Source organism: Gadus morhua, chromosome 22 (genome assembly GCF_902167405.1).
Source record: "Gadus morhua chromosome 22, gadMor3.0, whole genome shotgun sequence".
Classification (NCBI taxonomy): Eukaryota; Metazoa; Chordata; class Actinopteri; order Gadiformes; family Gadidae; genus Gadus; species Gadus morhua.
This window is the reverse complement of record NC_044069.1, coordinates 10,192,953-10,219,764: the sequence shown is the minus strand read 5'-3', so window position 1 is coordinate 10,219,764 and position 26,812 is coordinate 10,192,953. Positions and strand designations below refer to the sequence as shown.

At 49.7% G+C, this 26,812-nt stretch overlaps 1 protein-coding gene across 1 annotated transcript in view; it reads left to right on the top strand.

Moving 5' to 3' along the window:
* The window catches only part of ptprua (protein tyrosine phosphatase receptor type Ua), a gene marked incomplete in the record, with an annotated part of 118,550 nt that overhangs the window by 82,100 nt on the left and 9,638 nt on the right, over positions 1-26,812 (top strand). Inside the window, 9 exon segments of the mRNA XM_030346943.1 lie at positions 1,163-1,278; positions 4,359-4,530; positions 7,272-7,565; positions 11,650-12,048; positions 14,967-15,076; positions 17,415-17,616; positions 20,168-20,270; positions 21,323-21,626; positions 26,126-26,162. Of these exon segments, the coding sequence (XP_030202803.1) occupies positions 1,163-1,278; positions 4,359-4,530; positions 7,272-7,565; positions 11,650-12,048; positions 14,967-15,076; positions 17,415-17,616; positions 20,168-20,270; positions 21,323-21,626; positions 26,126-26,162 (1,737 nt within the window).

Sequence of the window (26,812 nt, the reverse complement as noted above, 5' to 3'; positions counted from 1 at the left end):
CCCCCCCCCACCCCCGCCCTGAAAGAAACATAAAACACACCCACTTAACACGTCAAGAACCTCCTTCTCTCACCTTTACTGTCGGCCACCAAGGGCAAAGTCTATAAAATGTGGAAAGATGCGGGGGGGGGGGGGGGGGGGGTAAGAAAGTGATGCCAGAGCTTATAGCTCGCAGCTGTTGTGACGCATCACGCATGCACACACACATACAGACACACACAGATGTGCATGTAATGTACAGTACGGTTCATCTGTTGTGTGTCTTAAACATGCGCACGTCGTGCACACACACACACACACACACACACACACACACACACCTTCTAAATCGTGAAACGATTATGTAACCATCCTACGTTGTAATATTTTAAGCATAGAGTATAAGACTAAAATAACCCGGTTGTTTGTGTTCAACGGCTGCAGGGGATGATGAGCTCATGTGGAAAGATCAATGCGTTAAACAAAGATCATGTATACAAATATAGAAGTGTACCATTCCACGAGAACAAAGCTTTTCACTTGCTCACGCAGTCCCGCGGCGAATTATATTAATGTATTGTTCAATATTTTTATTTCCGTCGGTAAATTGAGAGTTGTTTTGCGTGTGTGGGAGCATCCTGGGCTGCATTAGAAGGACGAAAAGATGGCCGCAGCGTCAGTGCTCAGCTGTGGCGAGGCGCAGAGATGTGTCCTTTTTTCATTGATGGCCCGATGGTGGAAAAATGAGAGCGCTTTATAAGATACTAAAGATTTCCGATGCCGGATGAATGCATTGTGCTACACAAACAGAAGACCTGGCAGACCAGAAAGGCATTCCGACCTTGTCTCGCCCTTAACAATAACACTGTCTGCACACGCATGCTGAAATACAATGCGTGTGTGTCTGTGCTGCTGTATTGATCGTACATGCGTTTTCCTTTTATTTCCATATATAACACTGCCTCCATGGGTAGTATAGAAAATGGTGACTTTGTGCAAGCAACACTTTACTACAAATGCACACATATAAGAAAAGTTTGCGGGTTTCTTTACGTGTCTATTCACACACAGACCCCCCCCCCCCCCCCACACACACACACACACACACACACATGCAAACCCTCCCGTTTGTGTTTGTCCTTGAGTATACTTATTATTTTGTTTGTATATTTTTTTTTTACAGACAAGGTGCCCCACTTCTCCCGCCTGGGCGACGTGGAGGTGAACGCCGGGCAAAATGCCACGTTCCAGTGCATCGCCACGGGCAAAACAGCCGAGTCGGAGCCCTACCTTCTGGAGGTGAGCGGGGGGGGGGAGGTGCTCTGTTTGGATAGAGAGGAGTGGAATATAAAAAGCAGGCTGGGATGACAGCACATGGATGAGATTAAGCTCGCCAGAGGACAAAATAATAAAACGGGCAGAAGTGAGTGAGATAGCAGACATAGATGGAAAAAAGTTGGATGGAGAGGAAGAGTGAGAGAGACACCGAGTGTGAGTGAGGGAGAAAGAGAGAGAGAGCGACGGAGCAAAGCAATTACGCTGGAAACAAGTTCTCACCTCTGACACACTGACAGCCAGTGGTCCTTCATTTAAAACCGTACACATTATCTGCGTCTGCCAGCGCAGTGGCAATAACAATAACAAAGGTGATAATGGGAACGTCTCAAGCACTGAACAGGCCTGCAGTCGTGTTACTTGTCACGTCTTATCGCCCGACGGCTTCCTATTGAAATGGAAATTGAGTTTTTATTGAAAGAAACTTGAGTGCATCTGACGCTCTGTAATGGCCGCCAAAGCATCGGCCTCCTCACTTTGTCTCTCTCTCCGTCTCTGACACACACACAAACATACTTCACTAAAACGTGCTGCGGCTGAATATTTTCCGTGAGGATGGAATATGTGCTAATATTAGTGTTAGGGAAAGAAAAAAAAAAGCCCTGGCTCCAAAAGCCCTCACTCTCACTGTGTCCTTGAAGCCGGCACATCTGAGTGCTTTTGAGATGACATGGGGGGTGTGAAGGAGGCCCCTGCTGCAAATGAGGCCCCCCCCCCCCCCGAGCGTAGCGTCCTTCCATCACTCACGCTGGCGTCTCCACGCGCTACTTTACATCCCATCATATCCTTCGCCTTTCTTCCCCCACATCTCCCTCTATCCTTCTCCACATGAAGTCTCTGAACCTTGGCAATGGCAAGATATGTATATATATATATATATATATATATATATATATACATACATATCTATAGAAAAGTATTCATTTCCAGAACACTTTCTCCGTGGCTTCCTGAATGCAACAGATCGCTAGACGTGCACATTCATGCATAGACGTGTGTTTGTGCGCACGAGCACACACACAAAAGGCAAAATACACACACACACACACACACACAGACACAATCACTCCAGCAGAGCACGTCCGCCACTATCAACACGCGGTAATTGCTCCGTGCGAGATATTGCCGTGAAGGCTCATTGCCCAAATTCTCCCCAAACGACGCCCCTCTTTCTTCGCCACGCCGTTTCTCATTACGAGCGCGAGAGAGACGAAACATCCTCGTGTAATGGCATGGAGAAAAAAAGAAAAATAGGGTAACAAGAGATGTATGCCGCGCCATTATCGCCTTCTGCGGGTCTATTTGTTCTGCTAACGCGGGCCCTGTGTGTTCATAAGCGCCGCAGGCTAATTGCTTTGGGTGGCTCTGATCCTGGCTGCTGTTCTGTCTGTGCAGGCCCCCCCCCTCGCTTCTGCGGACATGGGCGCTCTGTGCGGTGGTTCCAAGCCCCGCTCCCCCCTCTCACTGCTAGTTTCACTGTCTCTAACCAACCGCGGGTTCAGCAGCGGCAGCCTCCTCTCTCCTGTTGAACGTCAGTAGATTGGTGGTTTAACAGGTGGATTTATTTTTTGCCCACCATATGGTTCGTGTTTCGTTTCATGTGCATTTAATGATTTGGCTCATTTTGGGCCGGAAAAATCCGGCAAACGATGACGAATGCAAACAAAACGAAAGTGGGGGTTGGATCACAGCCAAAGTACGATTGGTATGAAAACTTTATTCGAAACCAAAAAAACGCTTTCCTTGCGACGAGCTAAACTTTCAATAGCAACGGCCCGTACACTTCCACAAGCCGCCCCTGCTGCCTTCACGTAATTACATTCCCTTAAAACTAAAAAAGCAGCCCTGGCCGCTCTCCCATCCACATCCCGCTAAAGCAATTTAAATATCCCGATGTGTCAGTCACCTCAGCGGCTGCAGGGCGGCGGCGGGGGACAGCTTATGTAATAAGACGTGTGTTCTGTAGGCGAGGGGCAGGGGGGGGGCTATCGGCTGCTACTGCCACCGCTCATTCACACAGGTTCACGCCGGTTTGATTCCCTGTTTCCGGGCGTCGGTTTTTTGTGAGAAGGGGTGGTTCGTCTTTCTTTCTGGGAGCCATGTGCCAATAGGCAGCGAGCAGATCGCTCATACAGGCGACAAAGGCTTGTGGAATACACCTGGTCGCCTCACTCCAGCCCCCTCACAACATCATAACCCCCCCCCCCCATCCCCCCCACCCCCACGTCCACTTCAGTGACTGATGGAAAAAGATATTTGAAAAAAAACATTGTTTTTGTCACACGCAGCAGCCAGTGTCTCTCCCTCCCCCGCTGTGGCTAATTCCTCCCCCCTTCCCCATGGTCGGCTCTCTGATCGCCGTGCATCGCTTGACATTTGTCTCCACCTGAAAGGGCTCTTCATGGTATCTGGGTAAACATAATCACCCGCCGCGAGGGTCAGCGGGCCGTGCTCATCAACTCTCTCTCCACTTCTTCCCTCCCCACCTCTACTCCCCTCCTTCCCTCCCCCCTGTCTGTCCTTTCCTCCCCACATCCTTTCTCGATCCATCACTCCCTCCTTCCTCTCCCCTCCCCTCCCCTCTGTCCTGCCCTCACCTTTCTCCCTCCCTCTTCTCTCCCTCTGTCTTCTCCCCTCTTTCTCTCTTCCCCCATCTTTCCACCTCTCCCTCCCTCCCCCCCCCCCTCCTCCCCCTCCCTCCCTCCCTCCCCCTCCCTCCCTCCTTCCCCCTCCCTCCCTCCCCTTCTCCGTCACCTTCCCTCCCTCCCTCCCTCTCTCCCTCCCTCCCTCCCTCCTCTCCCTCCCTCCCTCTCTCCCTCCCTCCCTCCCTCCCTCCCTCTCTCCCTCCCTCCCTCCCTCCCTCCCTCCCTCCCTCCTCTCCCTCCCTCCCTCTCTCCCTCCCTCCCTCCCTCCCTCCCTCCCTCCTCTCCCTCCCTCCCTCCTTCCCCCTCCCTCCCTCCATCCCCTTCTCCGTCACCTTCCCTCCCTCCCTCCCCCCCCCCACCTTCCCTCCCTCCCCCTCCCTCCCTCCTCCCCCTCCCCAGCGGCGTAACGGCGTGGTGCTGGACACGTCCTCCCTGTCGCGGTTCAGCCACAAGCGCGTGGCGGCTACCTTCCAGGTGGAGGCCCAGCGGGGGGAGCAGGACCTGTACCGCTGCGTCACGCTGTCGCCGCGCGGCGCCGCCGTCTCCAACTTCGGCGAACTCATCGTCAGAGGTAACCGCGTGTGTGTGTGTGTGTTGGTTGGGGGGTAGGGGTGTGTGTGTGTGTATGTGTGTCTGTGTGTGTGTGTTTGGGGGGGGTCTGGGTGTGTGTGTGTGTGGCTGTATGGGGTTTTGTGTGTGTGTGTGTGTGTGCATGTGTGGAGGAGGTCAAAGGCAGGTTCAACGGGGTAATTGTAAAGACATCATGATTTCTAATTTCTCTCCGGCATATAAAAATAAACAACTTTCAAAGAAGATTACCCATAAATCCCAGCCCCCACCTCCCATAACATTTTATTTTGCTTTGTTACACCTACGGAACCCCAAAAATACCGCGAGGTAAGATGTTTGCCTGGTTGAATTGTTTGGGTTTTTACATGTTGGCGCCGGTCGCCGATCAATGGGGAAATAGAAGGCTCAGCTTCCCGTTTTTCAAGCCTGGGCCTCTACACAAAATAGAGGATAATAGTACAACAGCAGGTCCAAGGCTGCATGCCTGGTTTTTGGGGTCGATGAATGGGTACTTGAGCTGTGCTGATAAGACTGTCAGGGTACATAAGACAAAAGGCTAGGGAAACACTGAACACTTTCCCAATTGTAGGAGAAATTGGAGTGTCGACATTTTTGTTATTGCGGAAATCCAGTCCAGGGAAACTTAAGTTGAATCTTGAATCTTGAAATACACTCATGTGGAATAGTGTTGTGACCGTTGTATTTCCTGATTGGACAAATGCTTGTCATACCGTCAATGTCCCATACCCAAAAGGGGCCAACAACGTGGTCATGTTTGAAATCCCTTCTGTCTCCACTTGAATCGTTTGTAGAGATAGGCTGTGTCTATATGTGTGCTTCAAATATAATCGCTTTTGCCATTCTCGAAACTCAAAGATATTGCAACTGCAAAACATTTATCTTCTAGCTTTGCATTTGAAACCCATCTGCCAGTTTCCACGAACCAGGAACCTTGGCCACGCTCAACAAAGTACCCCACTAATAGGCTCAAATACATACCATCAACTTGGCATACAGTCCGCTGGACGAAACCGGCATTATTGGAAGGGCTGCATAATATCGACAAAACAGATTATCGCTTCTTTCGTCTTTGCAATCGACACCACTATGGCACTCTGATTAAAGTTTAAAGTCTGCATTTGATTTCCAAACGTTCCTCCAGTAGCCTCTTGTTTGTTCTGTGTTTAAGGGTAAAGTCTGCTTGATTGTGTTCCACTCTCCCACTCACCATTCCCTTGTTCAGCCCCAGGCATGTAAGACAATATTCACTAACTCTTACCAAGCCCATCTTTCCTCAATTATAGTGCCAATTAAAAGGCTAAGTTACATTGCAGTTTTTTAAGCGGGGGGCGGGGGTTGGAATATGCTTGGCTTTTATATGATACTGCAGTCATTCCTATTATAAGGAGGGTATGAATTGAATAGATATTGCTGCAACCCTAGTATGAATCGACACATTTATACAGATCAAAATGGTGCAGTAGGCTCAGTGCCTTAGCTGCATCATTTCCTCAGTGATCTCCATATGAACAAAGTTTGGTCACCTGCTGGTGTGATTACCAATTATTTGAATCAATTTCCTGGGGGCTCTGTATATGGCGTCCATGTTTGAAGATTGCATAAGGAAGTTCAAGCTAAATTAAGTCGTTTTCTTACCAGGAAATTAAAATACACTTTCATTTTTTTACTTTGCCTTTATTTTCTCTTACGTATGTGTTTTATTCTATTCTTGCCTTGCCTGCCATGCCTATTTCAGATGGCCATATTGACATTATTAGAACCTTTCACGCACAAACATAGGAGGTTCTGCATTCAGAACACAGTCTTTACGCAAACATACTCGTGCTCATGTTTGCCTGGCCTAGGTCCTTGTGTACCGCGTTGTTAATTAAGTGTTTGGTGTTTCAGCGGAGTGCGTTGTGCTCGTTGCGTTCGGTCATATTTTAGTCAACAAACAACACGATATTACACAAGCCCCATTCTGTCCACAGGTGGACATGTGAGACTAATTAGGTTTCATGTAACTAATGAGGTCATTATGTCCTTACATTGGCTCATTTTTCTTTTTTTTCGCCCCGGAAAATAAATGGAATTAATCATGCTATCATTCTCGAAAATAAGCCCATTATTTGACTTCATTAGAGTGAAAATTAAGGCTTTGGTCCGCTCAAGAGTCACTTACAGTGTCGGAGATGAAGAACTGAATCCTTGGCACGCGTTACCGCTCCGGAATTTTTCTATTATTGAAAGTATTAAGGGGGGGGAGGGGAGGGAGGGGGTGGAGAACACAGGAATGTGATTAATTCCTTGACTTTTCTGTTGGAAAATGTGTTCGTCGTCTCAAACACGAAGCAATATATTCCAACTGTCTCCTTTTTCTCCACCATTGAATATTATTTTTTTTCCGTTTCCCTCACCCGAGCTATCAGATTACCTTTTATGAACTGAAGAATAGCTCTGAAAGCGGAACGTACCTTTTCACTATCTTTTAAATACCGTTTTTGGAATAAATTGAGGACGGCTTATCCCTAGTATTCACCCATGTATGGTTTTTATGGCTTTTATGTCCCTAATGTTTTGATGTCTCACTGTTGTTGGTTGTCATATATATACGGGCATAGTCGGTGTTCTTATTGTGTTTTACTATCTTTATTACCTCTTTACGACTGAGGGAGTAATAAAGACTCCATTAAACGAATAACCTTTTATTTTATTCATACTATTCCTCCTTCCTCCCCACAGTGCCCCCCACACCCATCGCACCGCCCCAGCTGCTGCGGGCGGGCCCCACCTACCTGATCATCCAGCTCAACACCAACTCCATCGTGGGGGACGGCCCCGTCATCCGCCGTGAGATCCAGTACCGTGCCAGCCAGTCACCCTGGACCGAGACGCACGGCGTGGGCTCCCTCACCTACAAGGTGTGGCACCTGGAGCCCGACACCGAGTACCGCATCAGCGTGCTCCTCACCCGGCCCGGGGACGGCGGCACCGGGGCCCCGGGGCCGCCCCTCACCAGCAGGACCAAGTGCGCCGGTGAGTTGTGGGGGGGGGGGTGCTCACTCACGTTACCTCTGAGAGCGGGGAGGTGTGAGAACCCCGAGGGTTGTCTTTCCTAAAAGTTGTTTTGACGTCTTGCTCGTCTGGCTCTGAGAGACGAAGAGCTAACTTCAAATTGTCTTTCGCAGCCTAGGAAGTTCATGCGACACCGTCAGGCACTGATGAAACAAATCCACGTTGATAGATAATTAATGGCAACATGGCATGAGATAGTGGATGTTTGTGGTTTCTTAAGACGTGGAGGGAGTCTCAGGATATGCTGGCGATGTTAGCAGGTACATATGGGCTGGCTTACTTGCAAGCTCTTAATAGGTTTGGAATTGGCAAAATTAAAATTTAAGATATGAACGGCTGACAGCTGCCCCTTTCCTGGAATGTTGTGCACAAATCTGCTATATATATATATATATATATATATATATATATAAAAATATATATACAGCATATAGGTAAAAATAGAATCACTTCAGTAGTTGGCATAGGAAAATAAACGGCTGCTGTCTTATTAGAGATTGATTCGCTTTTATTACTTTTGATTTGTGTATATGCTTTACTTTGAGCTACTCAGACTCTTCAGAGCAGATATCATCACATACCTAAAGCGGTCTCAAACAGCACCTTATAAACAACGCAGTGAGAGAACAGGGTTGAGCTAACAGAAGACCACCGTTCTCACGGAGAGCAGATCACCGAGCCTCGCGTGTGGCGAAACCTCGTCCTCATTCACCTGACACCTGTACCGACGAGGCCAGCTGTGTCACCGCCGGCACCGCTCCACATTTAGCCTCCAGTGTTCTCCGTCGCAGAAGAAGAAGAAGAAGAAGAGACGTTTCGTAGTGTGGCTGGCTGCCAGCCAGACGACCCCCCCCCCCATCTGTCGCCGTCTCTGATCGGCGTGCGCACCGACCCTGTTGTCAGGCTGCCGCGCTTTTTGTTTGTGGTTATCTTTTTTGATGCAGCCAGAAGGGATGGAGAAAGAGAGGGAGAGAGAGAGAGAGAGAGAGAGAGGGGGAGAGAGAGAGAGAGAGAGAGAGAGAGAGGGAGAGAGGGAGAGGCGGAGAGAGAGAGAGAGAGAGAGAGAGGGGGAGAGAGGGGGAGAGAGAGGGAGAGAGAGAGAGAGAGTGTCACAGCACCAACTCAGTCTCTACCTGTGCTCTTTTCCCATCAATATTCCCCTCCCGCTTGGAAACAGTCGTGCTTCAATATTTCCCAGTATGACGGCGTCATACTTTTGTCTGTGGTCTGTCAACACAGTTCACACTCCTCTATCTGCATGCTCCATCGAATATTCCAAGGACGTTACCGTGTCTTGTTGTTCTCAAACAAAGACCAAACCTTGATGTTTATTTTTTATTCTCAAGGCCAAGGCCGGGCGGCAGCTCTATAACCATGGCACCCTGTGTTTAATTAGGAAGTGCAAAAAGTTAGAAAAACCAGTAGGAGTAAAGAAAGTGGCGACAGAAAGTTCTGCCGCAGAAAGTGTGCTGAATTTGTCAGAAAATGACCCTGAAATACCCTCAGGATCAGGGTGGGTTGTGGGGTTGGGGGAGAAGGGAGGGAGGGCCCTTAAATAGCGTGTCATCGTTATCTCACCAACTGGCCCCCCTGAGAGGCCTGATCATAAGCAGCCGTCTGCGGCACTCTCACTGACACACAGCGCTGGACAGAGAGACAGCTGTGGTCGCAGCAGCTGGGGCCTGACCCCTTCCAACCCCCCCAGTCCCACCCCACTGTCCACCACCCCATCATCCACCAGGATCATCTGCGAGACCTGCCATTTAGTCTCTCTCTCTCTATCTCTATCTCTATCTCTCTCTCTCTCTATCTCTCTCTCTCTCTCTCTCTCTCTCTCTCTCTCTCTCTCTCTCTCTCTCTCTCTCTCTCTCTCTCTCTCTCTCTCTCTCTCTCTCTATCTCCCTCCCTCCCTCTCTCTCTCTCTCTCTCTCTCCCTCTCTCTCTCTCTCTCTCTCTCTCTCTCTCTCTCTGTGTCTCTCTCTCTCTCTCTCTCTGTGTCTCTCTCTCTCTCTCTCTCTCTCTCTCTCTCTCTCTCTCTCTCTCTCTCTCTCTCTCTCTCTCTCTCTCTCTCTCAACTCTTCTCCCTTCATCCCTCTCTCCCCTCCCTCACATTAGTCTAGTCAGACCACTGTGCATGTTGATTTGTGGCCTGACCAGAATGCAAAGCACCAGCCTTGAATGGACTGCAGTGAGCTAACGAAGCATCCTTTTTCTCCTATTCATAATTTCAAGCCTCTCACACACACACACGCGCGCGCACACACACACACACACACACACACACACACACACACACACACACACACACACACACACACACACACACACACGCACACGCACAAACAGAAGCACACACACATCCACAGGCACATGCTCCACTAAATGTCCAGTGTTTGCCCTGACTCCACTGGAGAATGTAAGAATGACAGACACGCCGCTGGTATCTGGCAGCTGCCTGGGTCCCTACTTGATGGATCGTGTTTGCTTCAGAAGCATGCCAACATAATAAAGTCGTTCATCTCGCTTTGACTCCATCATAATAAATCGTTATATTAATAATCTCCTCTTCGATGTCCTGAAATTATTCATAAATATCTTCATAACATCGTATTTTTTATTCGAAGAAACTAAACCTGTCAAGAGCTTAAGATTCAGCTCCTTGAATACATAGCTGACAGCGATCAACGAATGCTGGGCATATTAGGTAATTAAACATCCTTTGAGATCTGTTGTCTCTCCGGAAAAAAACACACCTCAGCATAAAGCAGTAGCCACTCAAAGCACACCATATTGCCTAACATTCACCCATTCATGCAAACATTCACACACCGACGGCGGAGTCAAACATGCAAGGCTGTGGGACACTTTGACACTCTATCCTGGTCACCGGAGGGTTGATAGTTCGATCCCAGGCTGCACCTACCGACCGCCGTCGGTGTGTGAACTATCAACCTTCCTTCCGAGCAACCTTCCGGTAACCAGCAAACTTTCTCTACCTCTTGAGCAAACCTGTCTCAGCCACATTGGTATCAAGCACGATAACACCCATTTCCAAGCGGTATCTCTGGCCAGGAACCCACCGCCCATATTAAGCCATCTCTTAACATCCAGCGTATTGTAAAGCCCATCAGTGTCTTATGAGCCGTTCGGGGCTCACACATGATAAAGTGCCCTCCTGAGGACCGGCTTGCCCCCTCGTGCCGGGCGGCGGGACCTCCGAGCGTGATGTGGAAGGGTGCCCTCCCAGACTGACACGCAGCGATGGTTATTAGGCCCATCATCACGCCTAACGACCCGTCCCTGGGGCTTCCGGGGACCCTGCTCTGTGCTCGATGGGAATCCCCGGTCATCCCTACACAGCCGGGGAGCGGAGGGAAGCGCGTGGGCACGGTGGCTAATGGTCCTGCCTTCCTGTGCTGCGGGTGCACTAGTCTCTGCTTCCTCGGGCTTGGGTTTGAGTCGTAGGGCTTGAGTCGTAGATGTTGTGGTGGAGGTGCTGTGGATAGACGCGATGTTAATGTCGAGGGGGGGGGTTTGATATGGAACTAGATCGCTTCAGGGCTTTTTGGCTGTAGATATCCTCGCTGCCTTTTTTGGGATCCATAGTGGATGGTTGAATTATGAAATCCCAACCATGTCGGCAAGAAGCGGGGGGTAAAGAATGATGGCTCATTCACTGTACACAATGTTATACAGGATTACTCATGGGACGAATATAACCCGAAAGTGAGACGGATATAACCCCCAAAATACATCGTCATCCTCTACCTTCCGTTTACCACATCACATCTGCTCTCGCTCTCCAGCTCTGTCTCATGGTCTCGATCTGTATCCCTCTCCCTCTCTCTCACTCCCGCTCTCGCTCTCTGCCTCTCCCTCCCTCTCTCTCCCGCTCTCGTCTAGTCGACTTCACTTGACCAGCCTTTAATCACAGTTACAGCCTCAAAGGGCTCCCCCCAGAGAGGGAGCCTTCCATCCTTCCGGGGACGCTTAGCAGGGCAACGGTTGCTGTCACGGATGCTAACCCTCTCTGTCTCTCTCTCAGAGCCCATGAGGCCCCTACGCGGCCTGACCGCCACGGAGATCCAGCCGCGGCAGCTGGCCCTGCAGTGGGAGCCCCTCGGCTACAACCTCACCCGTTGCCATAGCTACAGCGTCTCCCTCTGCTACCGTTACTCCATGCCCACGGGAGGGGGCGGATCCTCCGGCGGCCGCGGCGGCGGCGGCGGTGTCAACGGCGCCGGTGGGGGAGCGGGCGGGGCCGGCGTGGTGGGCCCGGGGAACAACGCCACGGTGCGCGAGTGCCTGTCCATCGAGCGCAACGCGTCCCACTTCACGCTGCGCGACCTGCCGCCCTTCAGGCCCGTGCACGTGCGGCTGACGCTGGCCAACCCCGAAGGCAAGAAGGAGAGCCGCGAGGTCACCTTCCAGACCGAGGAGGACAGTGAGTCTGGGGGGGCCGCGGGGGGTTGATGGATGCAGTGTCGCTGAGGCTTGGGGACTGTGTGCGTGTGTTTGTCTGTGTGTGTGTGTGTGTGTGTGTACATTTGCTCGTGTCTGTGTGTGTCTGTTTGTTAGTCAGATGCATTCCAATGTTTGTATGTGTACTTTTGTGAGACGTCCTTTATTTACAATATTGTGTGGGATGATTGTTTATTCGTTATGCCCGTTTCTGTGTATGTACAACAGTGTTTGTATGCGTACATTAGTACGACGTACATGAGGGCCTCTGAGCCTGTGCATCCGTGGGCGTGGCTGATTAGGGGCCCCGCCCCCCCCCCCTGCTGCGCAGCGGGGCTGTTGACGGACCACCCGCCGCTTGATCACAGCAGCCGGTCCGCAGCAGCCAATTATGAGCAGGAAAAGCTCAGAATGCTGATGGCGCGCACATCACACACACACACCACCTCCCCCACCCCCACACACAGCTCTCCCACCCACACTAGCCTCCCCCCAACCCCCCCCGCTCCCATAGTTATTGTGCCGCCGGTCGCTGGCGAGAGTAGTGGCATAAACATGCAATAATAATTAAAAAACAACAACAACAAAGACGCAGTCCTATCGACTGGTGGAAGGGGGCTGAGTCAGCGTAACTAAAAAGTCCGTCGGCTGTTTTAAACGCGTGGGCTTCCGCCCCCACAAAGGGCACACGGTGTTTTGGGTTGATGTTGTTGTTTTTTTTTTTGCTTATCTCGGTACTAATATTTTCCGGTGTGCATCAGCATATCAAATGCATTCTGATGCAAATTCCCCCTCGCCTACCGCGACAGGGAGAAGGTGGAGGGCGCATGCTAATAGCGCTGCTGGGCGGCCGTTGTGTACACTGTCGTTACACGCCGCTGGGAGATAATGTTGACCGTGCAGAGAATCCATGAGGGCAGAATGCCAATCTTAATCTTCCAAAGCGGTCGATTCCCCCGGACTTTTGAATTACCGATGAACATTTGAAGCTGCTGCATATTGAAGAAGAACTGCGGGGTTTGAAGTCACAGCTTCAAACCTTGCAGTTCAGTTAGAGACCCATACATCACGGCTAATCTCTATTATCGGTGTCTACGTTTATTTATATTTAACTGCAGGATAAATGTGTCAATTAACTCTCAACTAATTCCCTGAACGATCAATTAAATTATAACAAGAGAATACATTAGCACCAATCTAAATAACCACTACCACGGTTTATGGAGGGACAGTTGGAGGACGTGGTGCTGGTGGTGGAGGCATTTTTCGGGGGATAGTTGTGTTGATGGTGGACTTTGTAGTGGTGCTGCTGGAAGTGGTTTTGGAGGAGGTGGTGGGAGATGGTGGCGGTGTTGCTAGTGTTACGGATGATGGTGGCCGTGGTGATGGAGGTAGTTCTGATCGTGATGGTGGACATAGTGGTGATGGAGGAGGTGATGCTGGAAGTGGCACTGTAGGTGTTGGTGGGAGATGGTGGTGGTGTGGGTGATGGTGGAGGTGGTGACGGAGGTGGTTTAGATGGTGATGGTGGATATAGCGGTGCTGGTGGAGGTGGTCCTGGGGCTGAGGACTGTGTGGGAGCAGTGAGATGACTCCAAAGAGAAAGACGAAGAAGAGGCAGCGAGAGTGAGGCATAGTTAAAGATAGAAAGAGCAGTATACCGTGAAAGAAAGTCAGATAAAGTGTGAGGGAGAGGGATAGAGGCTGAGGAACCGGGCTGTAGAAACATAGATTCTGTTGTCTTTCTCATGTGGTGATGTTGGGCTGAGCTAGTCGTGCAGAGACACACATCAACGGCCACCCACCCAGCTCCACTACAGTATAGAACACACACACACACACACACATTAACACACGCACACACAGAAACACGCACACAGACGCACACACACACACACACACACACACACAGACACACACACATTAGCACACACACACGCACAGACAGACAGACAGACAGACAGAAACACACAGGTCATGACAAAGAGAGGGGAGAGTGATTCCATTGTCTTTGTTCGAGCTCTGCTGTTCTCTCTTACTCATCGTATCCTATAGATTATCAAAAACTCCTCTCTTCTTCCCGTCGGTTCTTTCATCCCCGCCTTGTGTCCCGGGCCTCGGCGTGGTGCTAAAGAAGAGCAATAAACGTGTCGCGAGCCGTGACGCGGTGCTCTGTCATCAGCCCAGCGGACGCCCGCGGGCATCCGGGGGGGGGGGAGGGGGGGAAGAGAGACTCTGCGTGCCTCCCAACGAGGGGCCCAGTCTGGCGGGAAGCCTCGTATACACATCCTATTTCATCACCACTGTCGCACGGAGGGCACGGAAAAAAGCCCCCTTTCTTCTCCTCTTTTCCCTTTCTTGATCTCTCTCGTTTTTCTCTCTCTCTCTCTCTCTCTCTCTCTCTCTCTCTCTCTCTCTCTCTCGCTCGCTCGCTCGCTCGCTCGCTCGCTCGCTATTTCCCTCTCTCTTGCTCTCTCTTTCTCTCTCTCTCTCTCTCTCTCTCTCTCTCTCTCTCTCTCTCTCTCTCTCTCTCTCTCTCTCTCTCTCTCTCTCTCTCTCGCTCTCTCTCTCCCTCCCTCTCTCTATTTCCCTCTCTCTTGCTCTCTCTTTCTCTCTCTCTAGCTCTCTCTCGCTCTCTCTCCGTGGCCCCCATCGTCCATTTCTCTTTCCCAGTCCAGGGACTTTGAAGGCCCCCCCCCCCCCCCCGCCACCACCACCCCCGGCTGAAGCCGCCACATAGTCCATTACCTGGAGTCCATTAGTTTGAGCCATGAGCGTTGGTATTGTACGTGTGTCGGTGTGTGTGAATGACTTCCTGTTTGTGTCAGTGTCGCTTTGTGTGCGGGTGCGCTTGATGTTTATGTGTTTGCTTTGTTCTCCTTTCTCCACCAACCTCCCCAGTTCCCGGTGGCATCGCCTCGGAGTCCTTGACCTTCACCCCATTGGACGACATGATCTTCCTCAAGTGGGAGGAGCCTCTGGAGCCCAATGGACTCATCACTCAATACGAGGTATTACTCTCTCTCTACTCACAGTGTGGAGGGGTGAGGGCCGGCGTCAGAGAGCCACGCTGGTGTCCCGAGGCCATGATCTGTTCCTCTTGTGGAGATCAGTCCAGCCTCAGGCCCGTTGGAAGCCAACAAATGACCAAGCTAGCGGGAGATGATTTCCATTCGTGGCGAACACGGAGGGCTCCGGTCTGCGTGATCTCAGAAGAATGCCGCCGCCAGAGGTGTCCACAGCGCAATCAAAAGCATTTAACGTGAAATAGACCGAAAACAACGTTAAAAGATGAACAGAAATCATGAGGAAGTGGATTTTCTCTGAGGGCAATATTAATGTATTTTCCGACAAATTTGGCAACGGCGAGTAGTGCATGAGCATTAGAGTTATTTAATCTCATAGGCAGTAGGTTTTTTTGACGCGAGGCCACGCCTATATGTTCAAATCCCGCCGACGCCAGACTGATGCAAAAACGCAAACTGGTATATCTGGATGGATGGCCTCACATGGCTGGGTCTCGGGGCCACTTAGGGCCCCTGGGAGGGATTCAGAAACCTTATTGTCGCTCAACAGCGTGACTGAAAATTCCCCCCCAATGGACGTCCCCTAACATTAAAAATATAGAAACGCTAAATATCCACTTTAAACCAGATTTTTGCATTTATGGTATAACGTTGTGCTATTCTATGTTTTCCCAGGGGGCCTTTTACTAGATAACAAAGTGATAGCACATTTTTTGCCGTCATTCTTCTAGGAACTAGCCTTGTTTCGTTAGCGTTCTCTTTTTGTTCTGAACTTCTCATCGCTCCTCGATAGCTTGAACAAATGACGCAAGGAACAGCTGGCTCCACAAGACTAATGTTCCACAGGTGCTGCACGGTGCTCGTTGTCTGAAATCTTCTGTGTGTCTCACAGCCTCAGCTTATTCACCATCCCCTCTCTTTCCTTTCGGTGAAATGACTCATATCGACGAGAAACGACACCCATTCCTCTCCCACGTCTGTGTTACTCTGTTGTACCGGCCATGTCCTCTGTTCATCTCCATCTACCTCTCCCTGTTCTGTTTGAAAGCCTTTTGTCTTTGCTCCGGCGGAGGAGTTATCTTGGAGAAGAGCTGCTGCTAATACTTAAAGCCCTGGCTTGCATCGATCGGCAGTCGCTACTTTAAGAATTCGAGGGAGGTGGGGTTGAGGATTTATGTTTTCATACCGTAGCCTCAGACTGTAATTACACAGAGAGGGGAGGGCTATTGTAATGACTCGTCTTCCCGATGGGACACATTCGCTAGGGGTGAAGAGCTGCTAGTGTTATGGGTGGAGGGCGGGTGGGGGGGAGAAGGGGGAGATCATTTAAATATTTCGATTCAATTATTGATGCTCCACGGACAAAGTAAGTGCATCGTGAGCTCAGGGGCTTCTCGATTTCATATTTTTCTTGGAGCTCGTACTCAGATACAGTCAAATGTGCTCTGCTCGCATTGCTCCCGGACGTAGAAGAAGAAACGCACCCCTTTGCCTTCCCCCGGATGTTAAGAAGATAAGTTGTCACTGTTCACATCCACCACAGACAGGGGGCCGGGGGGGGGACATCACAAAGAGAACCAGAGCTGAGGGAAGCGGTGCCCTGGCTGTCGTCTAATGCGGCAGAGCCACGGAGCTGCAGTTCCGTCGGGGATTGCACAACTAGACTCGACCTCGCGCCGGCCCTCACCTTCATACAGGCTCCTCCTCCCTGCCCGCGTCAAAGGTCTGTCTATCAGGCACACCGCGAGGGGGGAGGGGGGGGGGGGGGAGAGGGCCGCCATGCAGAATGGAACCAGAAGGGCCTGGCCCCGTGATTGGCTGCCGTCGAGGTTGACACCCGGAGCGCACCGCCCGCCTGGGCCTCATCAATCATGTTTGACCGTCCCCGCCGCCATTACCCACACGCCAACCGGGAGGACTTGTGAGGTCAACGATTCATGCAGGCGTTTTGTCTCGCGGCGGGACTGCACTCTTCCATCGCAAGGAGAAAGGGTTCTCGGTTCCGTAGCGGGGGCTAAAGAACTCCCAATCCCAAAGAGAGAGAAGCTGAGAAATCAACATTCGGCATTCACTAACGAGCTCCGCCCAGAGGGGCCGGCAAACCAGGGCTAATCAGTTGGCCCGGCGCCAGGCAAAACAGCTCACAACTCTGAACACACTCGGATCTGCCCCACACTGTTTTTTCTGATCCTAACGGGAGCATTTTGCATCAAGGCGTTTCTATTTTGTAATACACGAGAAAGAGAAAGGTGAATTTTTTTCATTGGGTGAATCTCAGGATGTTTGAACCCGATGTCCCCCCCCCCACCCTCCGCACACACAGATCAGCTACCAGAGCATCGAGTCGTCGGACCCCAGCATCAACGTGCCGGGCCCCCGCCGCACCGTGTCCAAGCTGCGCAACGAGACCTACCACATGTTCTCGGGCCTGCACCCGGGCACCACCTACCTGGTGTCGGTGCGCGCCCGCACCGCCAAGGGTTTCGGACAGACGGCCCTGACGGAGATCACCACCAACATCTCTGGTGAGTGGAGAGGAGGCCCTCAAGGGATGTGAGGGGGGGGGGGGGGGGGGGACTGGTGTGGGTGTTTGTGTTTTGTGTGTGTGTGTGTGTGTGTGTGTGTGTGTGTGTGTGTGTGTGTGTGTGTGTGTGTGTGTGTTTTTGTGTGACAGTGTGTGTGTGACAGTGTGTGGATGTGACTTTGTGCATGTGTGCGTATGACTACATTTGTGTGTGTTTTTGGCTGACACTGGATGTACGTGTGTGTGAGTGTTTGTGTGTATGTTTGTGTATTTGACGAGGTGTGTGTGTGGTTTAGTGTAAGAGTCCGACTGGATGTGTGAATATGTGTTTGTTATGTGACTGGACTTGTGCGTGTGTGTGTATGGATGTGACTGGGTGTTTCTGTGGATGTGTGTGTGTGTCCCCCTATGTGTGCATTGAATGTTAGTGCTGCAGCAACCGCTATGGCCTGACAGTAACAGTAAGTCCTTCCAGGTTGCAAGACATTCTGCTCTAGTCTGAGGAAGCCCAGGGGCTTTGGTGGAACTAATATTTTGTCTGCGTTTAATGACACCCCCTTTACTCCCCACTCTCTCACATTCTCACAGACACTCTCTCGCTCACACACACACACACACACACACACACACACACACACACACACACACACACACACACATACACATTTTATGACCACACATTGTAGAGCCATATAAAACCACTTTGTCAGCAAATTGCTTTGTTGTATGGAAAACTAGCAAACAGTCGATAAAACCGGGTCTTATTTTTGTATTTAAAAGGTGTTGGAAAGCATAGGAAGTAACTTAACATCACTAGTAACAACACTAGTTACTAGTAACATACGTATATGGTGTTTATAGCTTCTGGTAGTACAATTCCTCACTGGAATGAAAACACTTTTTTTGAAAACATAATGCAAATTGAAATATGTATTACAATTTGTATGAATATTCAATCTTCATGTCAGTTTAGTAGCAAACCTAGCCGAAAGCGTGTTTTTCAATCAGACAGCATGCTGTGTTTCACATGCATTCTGCATACACAAGTGCGGTCAATGTAATCACGCTGCATAGGTATTATGGCATGTACCCAACCTTTTTCTCTACTTCTCCTGTTCGGATTTACATATGGGCTTGACCTTTTCCCGCGGCTCGCCTCATCATGTCACACACCTCCAAGCGCGATGGAATGCCGTGGCCTGTGAGTCCATCTTAGTAATCAACAGCTAGGCTCTCTCCCCCTCCCCTGGGGGGGTTCTCTGCCAATCTGTATCCTCACTGCCTGTTTCAATCAGCCGCAGTGCTCTTTACCACACGGACCCCGGCTCCCTGTTACCTGGCCTTTATGTGGCTCTCCTGATTCCGGCACCAGGAGCAAAATATGTATTCCACCCAATTAATCACAAGTAGGCCAACTGGTGTAAGGAGCAGGGTCGGGCAGGAGCGGAAAGGTGCTGCTGCCGGCCATATTGAATTGATTTGCACATAGCGCTGGTTAGAGATGAACCCGGGGGAGCGCAGCCCAACTGTGCCCTGAGTCAGTGGTGAGTGTGCATGGGTAATGTCACGCCATTGGTTTATTCATGATGTACGACGGATTAAACCACGTAGCAAGGAGTGGATCACGGCAACGCAGTTTGACATCGCTATCTATAATTCAAGATTTTTTTGGGGTTGTGCAGGTGAGGGATGTGTGTGTGTGTGTGTGTGTGTGTGTGTGTGTGTGTGTGTGTGTGTGTGTGTGTGTGTGTGTGTGTGTGTGTGTGTGTGTGTGTGTGTGTGTGTGTGTGTGTGTGTGTTTGTGTGTGCCGGGGAAGTGAGTGTGATTGTGTGCGTTCAAGGGAGAGGAGTGTGTGATAACGTGTGTCTGTGTGTGTGCGAGCCTAAATCGATGTTGTGTTTGCACACATGCATCTGGGGGAAAACGAAAACACGCATGTGTTTCACTCAAGTCTTTGATTCCTGAGTAGTCTTAACCCAGATGGTCGGCGGGGGGGCACAGGTGGGGTTTTTTCCCCGCCTGACTGAAGCTTTGCCTCCATCTTATTTTACGCTCTCACGCCTTTTGTTTAAGTTTAATCTGCTACCTCGCTACCATCTCGGGGGCTAATTCCCTCCCTGTAGCCGAGCCGAAACCAAAACATTCCCCCCCCCCCCCAGAGTTTCCCGGGAGCTCCGCTAAGCGGTGCCGTACCTCTGAGATCTGCCCCAGTTACGGGATCCCCCCGGTGGGCTCGTGGGTTGGCAGCAGACGGTCCCGGTCCTCACCCCCTCGCCACCGCCGCTATCAGAGGCGGTGCGGGCTGGAGCCTGGGTGAGCTCGGCATTTGGCGGTTGAATGATCATTGCTTTGATTTCTAAGTAAAGGATGAGCGCCGGGTGATTTAAGCACAGATGCTCAGAGGATTCATCAAACGTGTTGTCAGCGTGTGCCACGTCCTCCTCATCTCTCTTTTTGTTTCTCTCTCTCTCGCTCGCTCTCTTTCTCTCTCTCTCTCTCTCTCTCTCTCTCTCTCTCTCTCTCTCTCTCTCCCCCTACCTCCCCCCCCCAGCTCCTGTGTTTGACTATGAGAACGTCCCGTCGCCACTGAGTGAGACAGAGGGCACCATAACAGTGCTGCTGCGCCCGGCTCTGGGGAGAGGAGCCCCCGTCAGGTACCCCCGCGCCTTCACACGCGCACACACACACAGCACACATACACACACACACACATGTATGTATGTATGCCCATTGGGCAAATATAGAGCAAAAAAAATTACATTTGCAAATGAAAGTGGGCCTGCCTACCCAAATACTTCAGACACGGCTACATGGTAGTTTGGGATTGTTTTTGGATGATCGTTTTGGATGATGATCCGGTCAGGTGTGCTAAGGGACCAGATATTTGAAACGAAAACGGGAACATTTGTAGTTTGGCGCTGCATACGTCAGCAAAACAACAGATTATTATCTATTTATGAAATGTACATTATTCCTATTCTTATCAGGGTAAATTGGTATCGATGGCAGTCCATGGACAGTCCCCTGTGGGTGCATCAGTGCCTATAAGATTCACACAAGTCGATAATTACACTTTCGAAGATTCATACTTATTAGCACACTAGAACCGTTGCCATTTGAAACTTTCTTGATATATGCTACCCGTCTCGAGATCAATGCATGCACTGTGTTATTGAGAACTATTATTAGAATCTCCACTGCCATCGATGCTTCCCCTACGGTATACTGCATCGAAAGAAGTGCTCTTCAAAACTAGCTCAAAGAACATCAGAGCTGTACCCATAACTGAACCTCCATCTCCTTTGTGTTCTGCCTGCATCTATTCAAGACATTGCATCTACTGATTACTCGTAATGCTACCGTACCGTTAATGCTCCCTCACATAATGTTCTTTTTCTTTATTGCGACTGTACCCGCCCGATGTTGATCAGCCTCTCGGCGAACCCCCTGACACATTCACACCGTAGTGCGACCTCAAATGTTCATTGATGTGAATACAGTGTGTTTGTTAAAGTGTAAATGTTTTTGGCATTACCTTGATATTTTGATACCTTGTATCTTCGAATACATAAAAGCAGAAATAGTTACACCTCCCTCCCTCCCTCCCTCCCTCCTCTCCCTCCCTCCCCCTCCCTCCCCTCCCTCCCTCCCTCCCCTCCCTCCCCTCCCTCCCTCCCTCCCTCCTTCCCTCCCTCCCTCCCTGCAGCGCCTACCAGGTGGTGGTGGTGGAAGAGGACGGCTCGCGGCAGGCGCGGCGGCGCCGGAGGAAGAGGAAGAGGCGGGAGCTCAGCGGCGCCACCGACTGCTTCCCCGCCGCCAACTCCCACGGCGAGGCGCTGGCGCGCGGGGCCCCCTACTACCACACGGCCGAGCTGGCCCCCAGCAGCCTGCCCGAGGCCACGCCCTTCACCGTGGGGGACAACCACACCTACAACGGCTACTGGAACAGCCCGCTGGACCCCACCAAGAACTACCTCATCTACTTCCAGGCTTCTAGCAACTTCCGCGGGGTAAGAACGGGGGGAGGATTGTTGTTTATTTGGGCTGCTTGGTAAGCGGCCCGCTCTTTGTGGATATTTCCCCCAAGATCCACACGGATTTACTTTATTTTATCCTCGGGCTTACTCAGCTTTCATTGGGGGTGAAACCAAAGTTTAAATCTGCCCGATTATTCTTATATTATTTTATTGTATTTCCTCTCGGGGCGTACCGTTTTTAAAATTCCCCTGCATTGAAGGTTTTTCGTATTTTGTTACACATTATCAACCCTGGCAGTCGATCTAGATGTATGCAGAGCTTGGTTAAAAAAAATAAAAGGGGTCAACATTTCTTTTTGTTTTCCTCAAATGCATCTCGCTGGAGAATATGTGATTTAATTGGAGGCAGCTGAGTTTTGCTGAAAAAGACAGGGCCGGAACCATGACTGTTTGCATGTCCAGGGCCTGTTATCGAACCCCGGCCATATGGTAGCAGCGCAGCATCGCTTCTTCACAATGTTTAATGCATGTCAGGCAGGGCGTCCGTGGCGCCCTTGTTTCACATCATGCTGCATCAGCTTTCGTTCTATTTATGTTCGGCGGAAGAGAAATTGAGAGATGCCACGAAAGCGCCCCTTCATTCAGAACTACTATACTTGTTTATATTTCCTGTTTGTCCAGCAAGCGTGTAAAGCCCAAAGCACACAGCCCTGTCGGGAGAGACCGGAAATAATGTTTTTCAATTTTCACCTCCCAAAATAGATTTCAATCCTATCCGAAAGCGAGGGAAAACATACATTTGCGCTAGATTTTCAGTGTGTGCTTTGCTGCGTTGAAAACAATAAGGTTGTTGCTGTTGAGACTTTGATTCCCGTTTTATTGTTTCGGTGGCGGTACATCTATGAAGCTAAGAAATCACAGCCTCTCTGTAACCACATGATCTCACACTTATTTACAAATGAACTGAATGATGGTTAAATTAGCTGAGGATTACAAACTGCTATTTCAGTAACATTATAACATTTAACAGTTCAGTTTCAAAAAAACTTAAAGGGCCCTATCTTGCATCCGGCGCAATTGACTTAATCACTGCCGCATGTGTCGTTGCTAGTTTGCAACTGGCGCAGATCGTTCTTTTCCCTCCTGCGCCACGTGTCGGTAAATTAGGGAATGATCTTGCGCCCCAAGGGGCGGCTCAGCGAAAGGACGAGGCGTGTTCTGGCGCAAACGTTCCCTGGTGCTATCTTGCCGTTTCAGAAACCACTTGCGCCATAAACAAGGAAATACCTGGTTTAAAGTCAGTGGCGCGTTGTTCAGATGCTATTTTAAGGGCGCATGCATATATTTTTGCTTGTGCACCTCGCGCAAACATTTTGCTTCTCTCATCTACCTAGCCACACATTCTTGGTAAATTATTTGGGAAAGAACAGCTGATACAACGGTAATAAGTTGTACTTTTAAATCAATGCATCTGCAAACACCGTACAGCAAACACATATATTCTTGACACAGACATCGTGTACATGCCCATAACTTTTAGGATTGATGAGTATTTGATTGTGAGAAAACATTGTTTTACCGCGAGTGAGTGTTAAAGAGAATGAATGAATGCGGGCGCGCGTGTGTGTATGTGAAACACACACGTGCGTGAGCAGCCGCGCGCGTGTGCGTCCATCTGTTTCAACACACGCAAACTAAACACGTGACGCATAATAGTCCATGGCAATGTATATTAACTGGGGGACACATGCATATTAGGAACACAAGTCGATAACGATAATGCATACAATACTGATAAGAAACGATGTTTATAATTTATTGCGTATATCATTAAATAGAACCACAGTTATGTTATATCATATACGTTTTCTTTGCCGAAATTTATTTGAGGACTCAATATTTCTGAAGTTGTGGAAGAAAACCTTATTCCCTGTGTGAATTAGGCCATATTATTTGGCCATAAACTGAGCCATTTGAAGTTTGGAATTCATGTGCATCTGTCTCATCGGAGACTGCAGACGCGCTGTCAAAATATCAACTTGTCAGATTCAAATGCGCTCATGGCTCTTAAAGGGGATGGGAGCTGGCACTCTGGTTTATTGCACGTTATGCCCAAACCACACCTACGGGTAATGAGGCTACTTCAGACCAACCCTTTTTAGATATGTGTCGGGCGCAAGAGTCATTTTTCGCGCCGGTAAACTAGCGACATCGCCGTAGAACCGCCCACGAAGCTACTTGCGCTTGGCGCTTCTCACTTGCGTTTCAGACCGTTAAAATAGGGCCCAAAATATAAGTTGGATGGACATGTCCTTCCCAGCCTTAACCCAGCATTCATGGGGTCCGTAAGACCACCATACCCTCTATGCCGTCGAAGAAAACATAGATTTGAATGATGTGCTGCAACCAGGGTTCAGCCAAGTTTGTTGTTATTTGATATTCAAGTTTTCCAGTAAGGGAGCTTTTACAGCTGAGATTGTCTGTATTATTTATTGACAAAGAGAAAATATTGCACGGTGAATTATTTACTTTCCTTCTACCATATTAAGATAAAATCATTGCAGAATTCCAGCATGAAATTCAAAGCACAGATACAGCCTTTTTCAATACGGACGTTTGGAATACACACCACAATTATCAGCTGTATCTTGTGGCTTTTAATCCCCTTTAGTAAAAACTATGACTTTGTGTGCAAGATATAGTTATTGGATATGCCTCAAAATGATATCCAGTCTTCTCAGCAATATTCCATATGTACAAAAATAACCCATATTATCTTCATTGTGTGTCTTCCCAAAGTTACAAATGAAACTATAAACTCATCCAACTTCTTCAAAAGGCGATATCGTCTTGGGATGTGGATAAAAAAACATTGCAGCGGTGAAGACTGTGTCACAATTGTCTACCAAGTCTAAACCCTGTGATTGGCCGCTTGGAATCCACTCCATCTCCCCTGATCTCTTGAGCTGGTCCTTGGACATGATCTCCGGCTGAATCAATAACTCAACAGGCCAAATGGATTGGATTCCTGCAAGAAGAGGGCATGAGTTACGACTAACCCGAGAAACACGATAAAAGAACGGAGTACGGCGTGAAAAAGTACTAAAAAACATCTTGTTACATAAAGACAAATCAACCCAAAACATTTCATGCAAACGAGATGACAAGCTTTGATCGAATCTCATCTGAAAAGCAGAAAACACTTCGCACCAGTTAAGTTGTGCCTCTTACAGCTTTTTTTGTTCAAATGAATGCAGAAATAGTGTTGTGATGTTACGCGCTGTTAGGTGACTGTTTGAAGGGGCCGGTGCTGGAGCAGCTCCTGCAGGTCGCTGCTGTAGTCCTCGCCTGGCTATGAGTCACGTGTGAAGCCCGCGCCAGTCCACCCGTCATGGAGCTCATGACTGGAGCTCTGGGCTGTTGTTCCTCCGTCACCGGGGACCACCGCTACGCCACGCCGCAAACCCAGCAACACAAAGCCAGAGCAAATGAATAATACATAGACCGTGGCGCAGTGGTGGTGAGGGGCTGTTCGACTCCCAGCCGGGAGGTTTGGGGCTCGCTCCCCCGTGTCGGTACGCCTGCTCCAAGGCTCGCTACCCGAAGTTGCTAAATAATAGAAATGTAAAGGTGTTCAGTGTTGCTTCACACATCTGCGCTATGATTCGTAATTATGTAGACGCCATAGTATCGTTGTGAATCAGAGCTGTAAATTCCTAAACGATTTCTGAGGATGCTTGACTAAGAGTCACAAGCATAACAACGGCAACTAAAATAGCAGTTTTCGCTCTGTATCTCTGTCTTTATAATCAATGTTTTAAAATGAACGTATCACATATCCTTCCACTGCCCTCGTCGGTCACTGGTCACCTTGACGACGGTCCACCAGAGCGCTGTGCATGAAGTAGCACCTTCCACTGGGGGGGAGGGAAGCCGGAGGAGACAGGGGTCTGCCTCGAGGCAGATTTGCAACCCCCACCCCCCCCGTAAACTAATAATAATAATAAGCCTGCGTGGCAGCTTGACACCATTTTAGGTCAAAGAAAGACTTGAAGCCGTGCAGCTTGGATTAGCATAATCGCCCGCGGAGGCTGTGATAACATTTTGAAATAGCCTAATTTGATAACGGTCCCGTCCTCTCTTCTCAGGGGGTGTGGGGGGGGGGGGGGGAAGGCATGCTTTTAGAGTCAAGGAGTCAATGAGCGTACACAGTACATCACTTCACAGTATGGGGTTATATCCTCCACATCATTACAGTCTCCCCTCCTCGAGATACTGAAGGGCAGGCTGACTTTTACGTGCACGCACGCACAAGCACACACACACACACACACGCACGCACACACACTCGAAAATACACCAAAGCCTTTTTTGCCAGGTCACGGTCGGTTATCTCCCAAGTATGACAACTAATGACCTACTTTTCTGCTCAATGTTTACTCTGTTCTGTGAACTAACTGGCAGCTCCCTCGCCCACAAATAATTATTAACGCCCCCTCTTTTCCTACTTTCTTTTGATTTCTCACGCCCAGGAGACAAGAATCAACTGCATCCGAATCGCCCGTAAAGGTAAGGAAGAGAAAACACCCTATGAGCTACTGTATAGCTGTTTCCGTATAGCTGTTTCCACGTCCTGTATGTGTCCACTATCATCGCCCGTCCCCAAACGTATCTGTATGGAATAGGTAACCGCAAATATCGTCAGCCATCTTAGCGTTCTTCCTTCTCCCTCCCCTGCATTATACCGGCGGTGACATTTCCATCTTGGCCCTCTCTGCCCCCCCCCCCCCCCACCCCCCACCCCTGTGCTACCCATTTCCCATGCTTTGAATTCGGCATTGTGGGAGATATATTTATATATATCTCTCTCTGGCTAGATGGAAGGCAGCGTTGGTGTTTGCTTGAGCGTGTGGGAGCGAGATAGAAGCATATCAGCGGCCTGTTAAATTGGATTCTGAGGCGGCAAACTTTTTTCCCTGTCCTCTGCGCTTGAAGCGCGCTGAGACGATAGGTGGTGACTTCACCTCCAGATCGATGGGGAGGGAGAGAGAGAGAGAGAGAGAGAGAGAGAGGGAGAGAGAGAGAGAGAGAGAGAGAGAGAGAGAGAGAGAGAGGGAGAGAGGGGGGGAGGGAGAAGGAGTGATGCGAGGATAACTTTAAAGGTAGGAGCTGTGCTGCTCATCGTGTGTCATGTGTGTGTGTGTGTGTGTGTGGGGGGG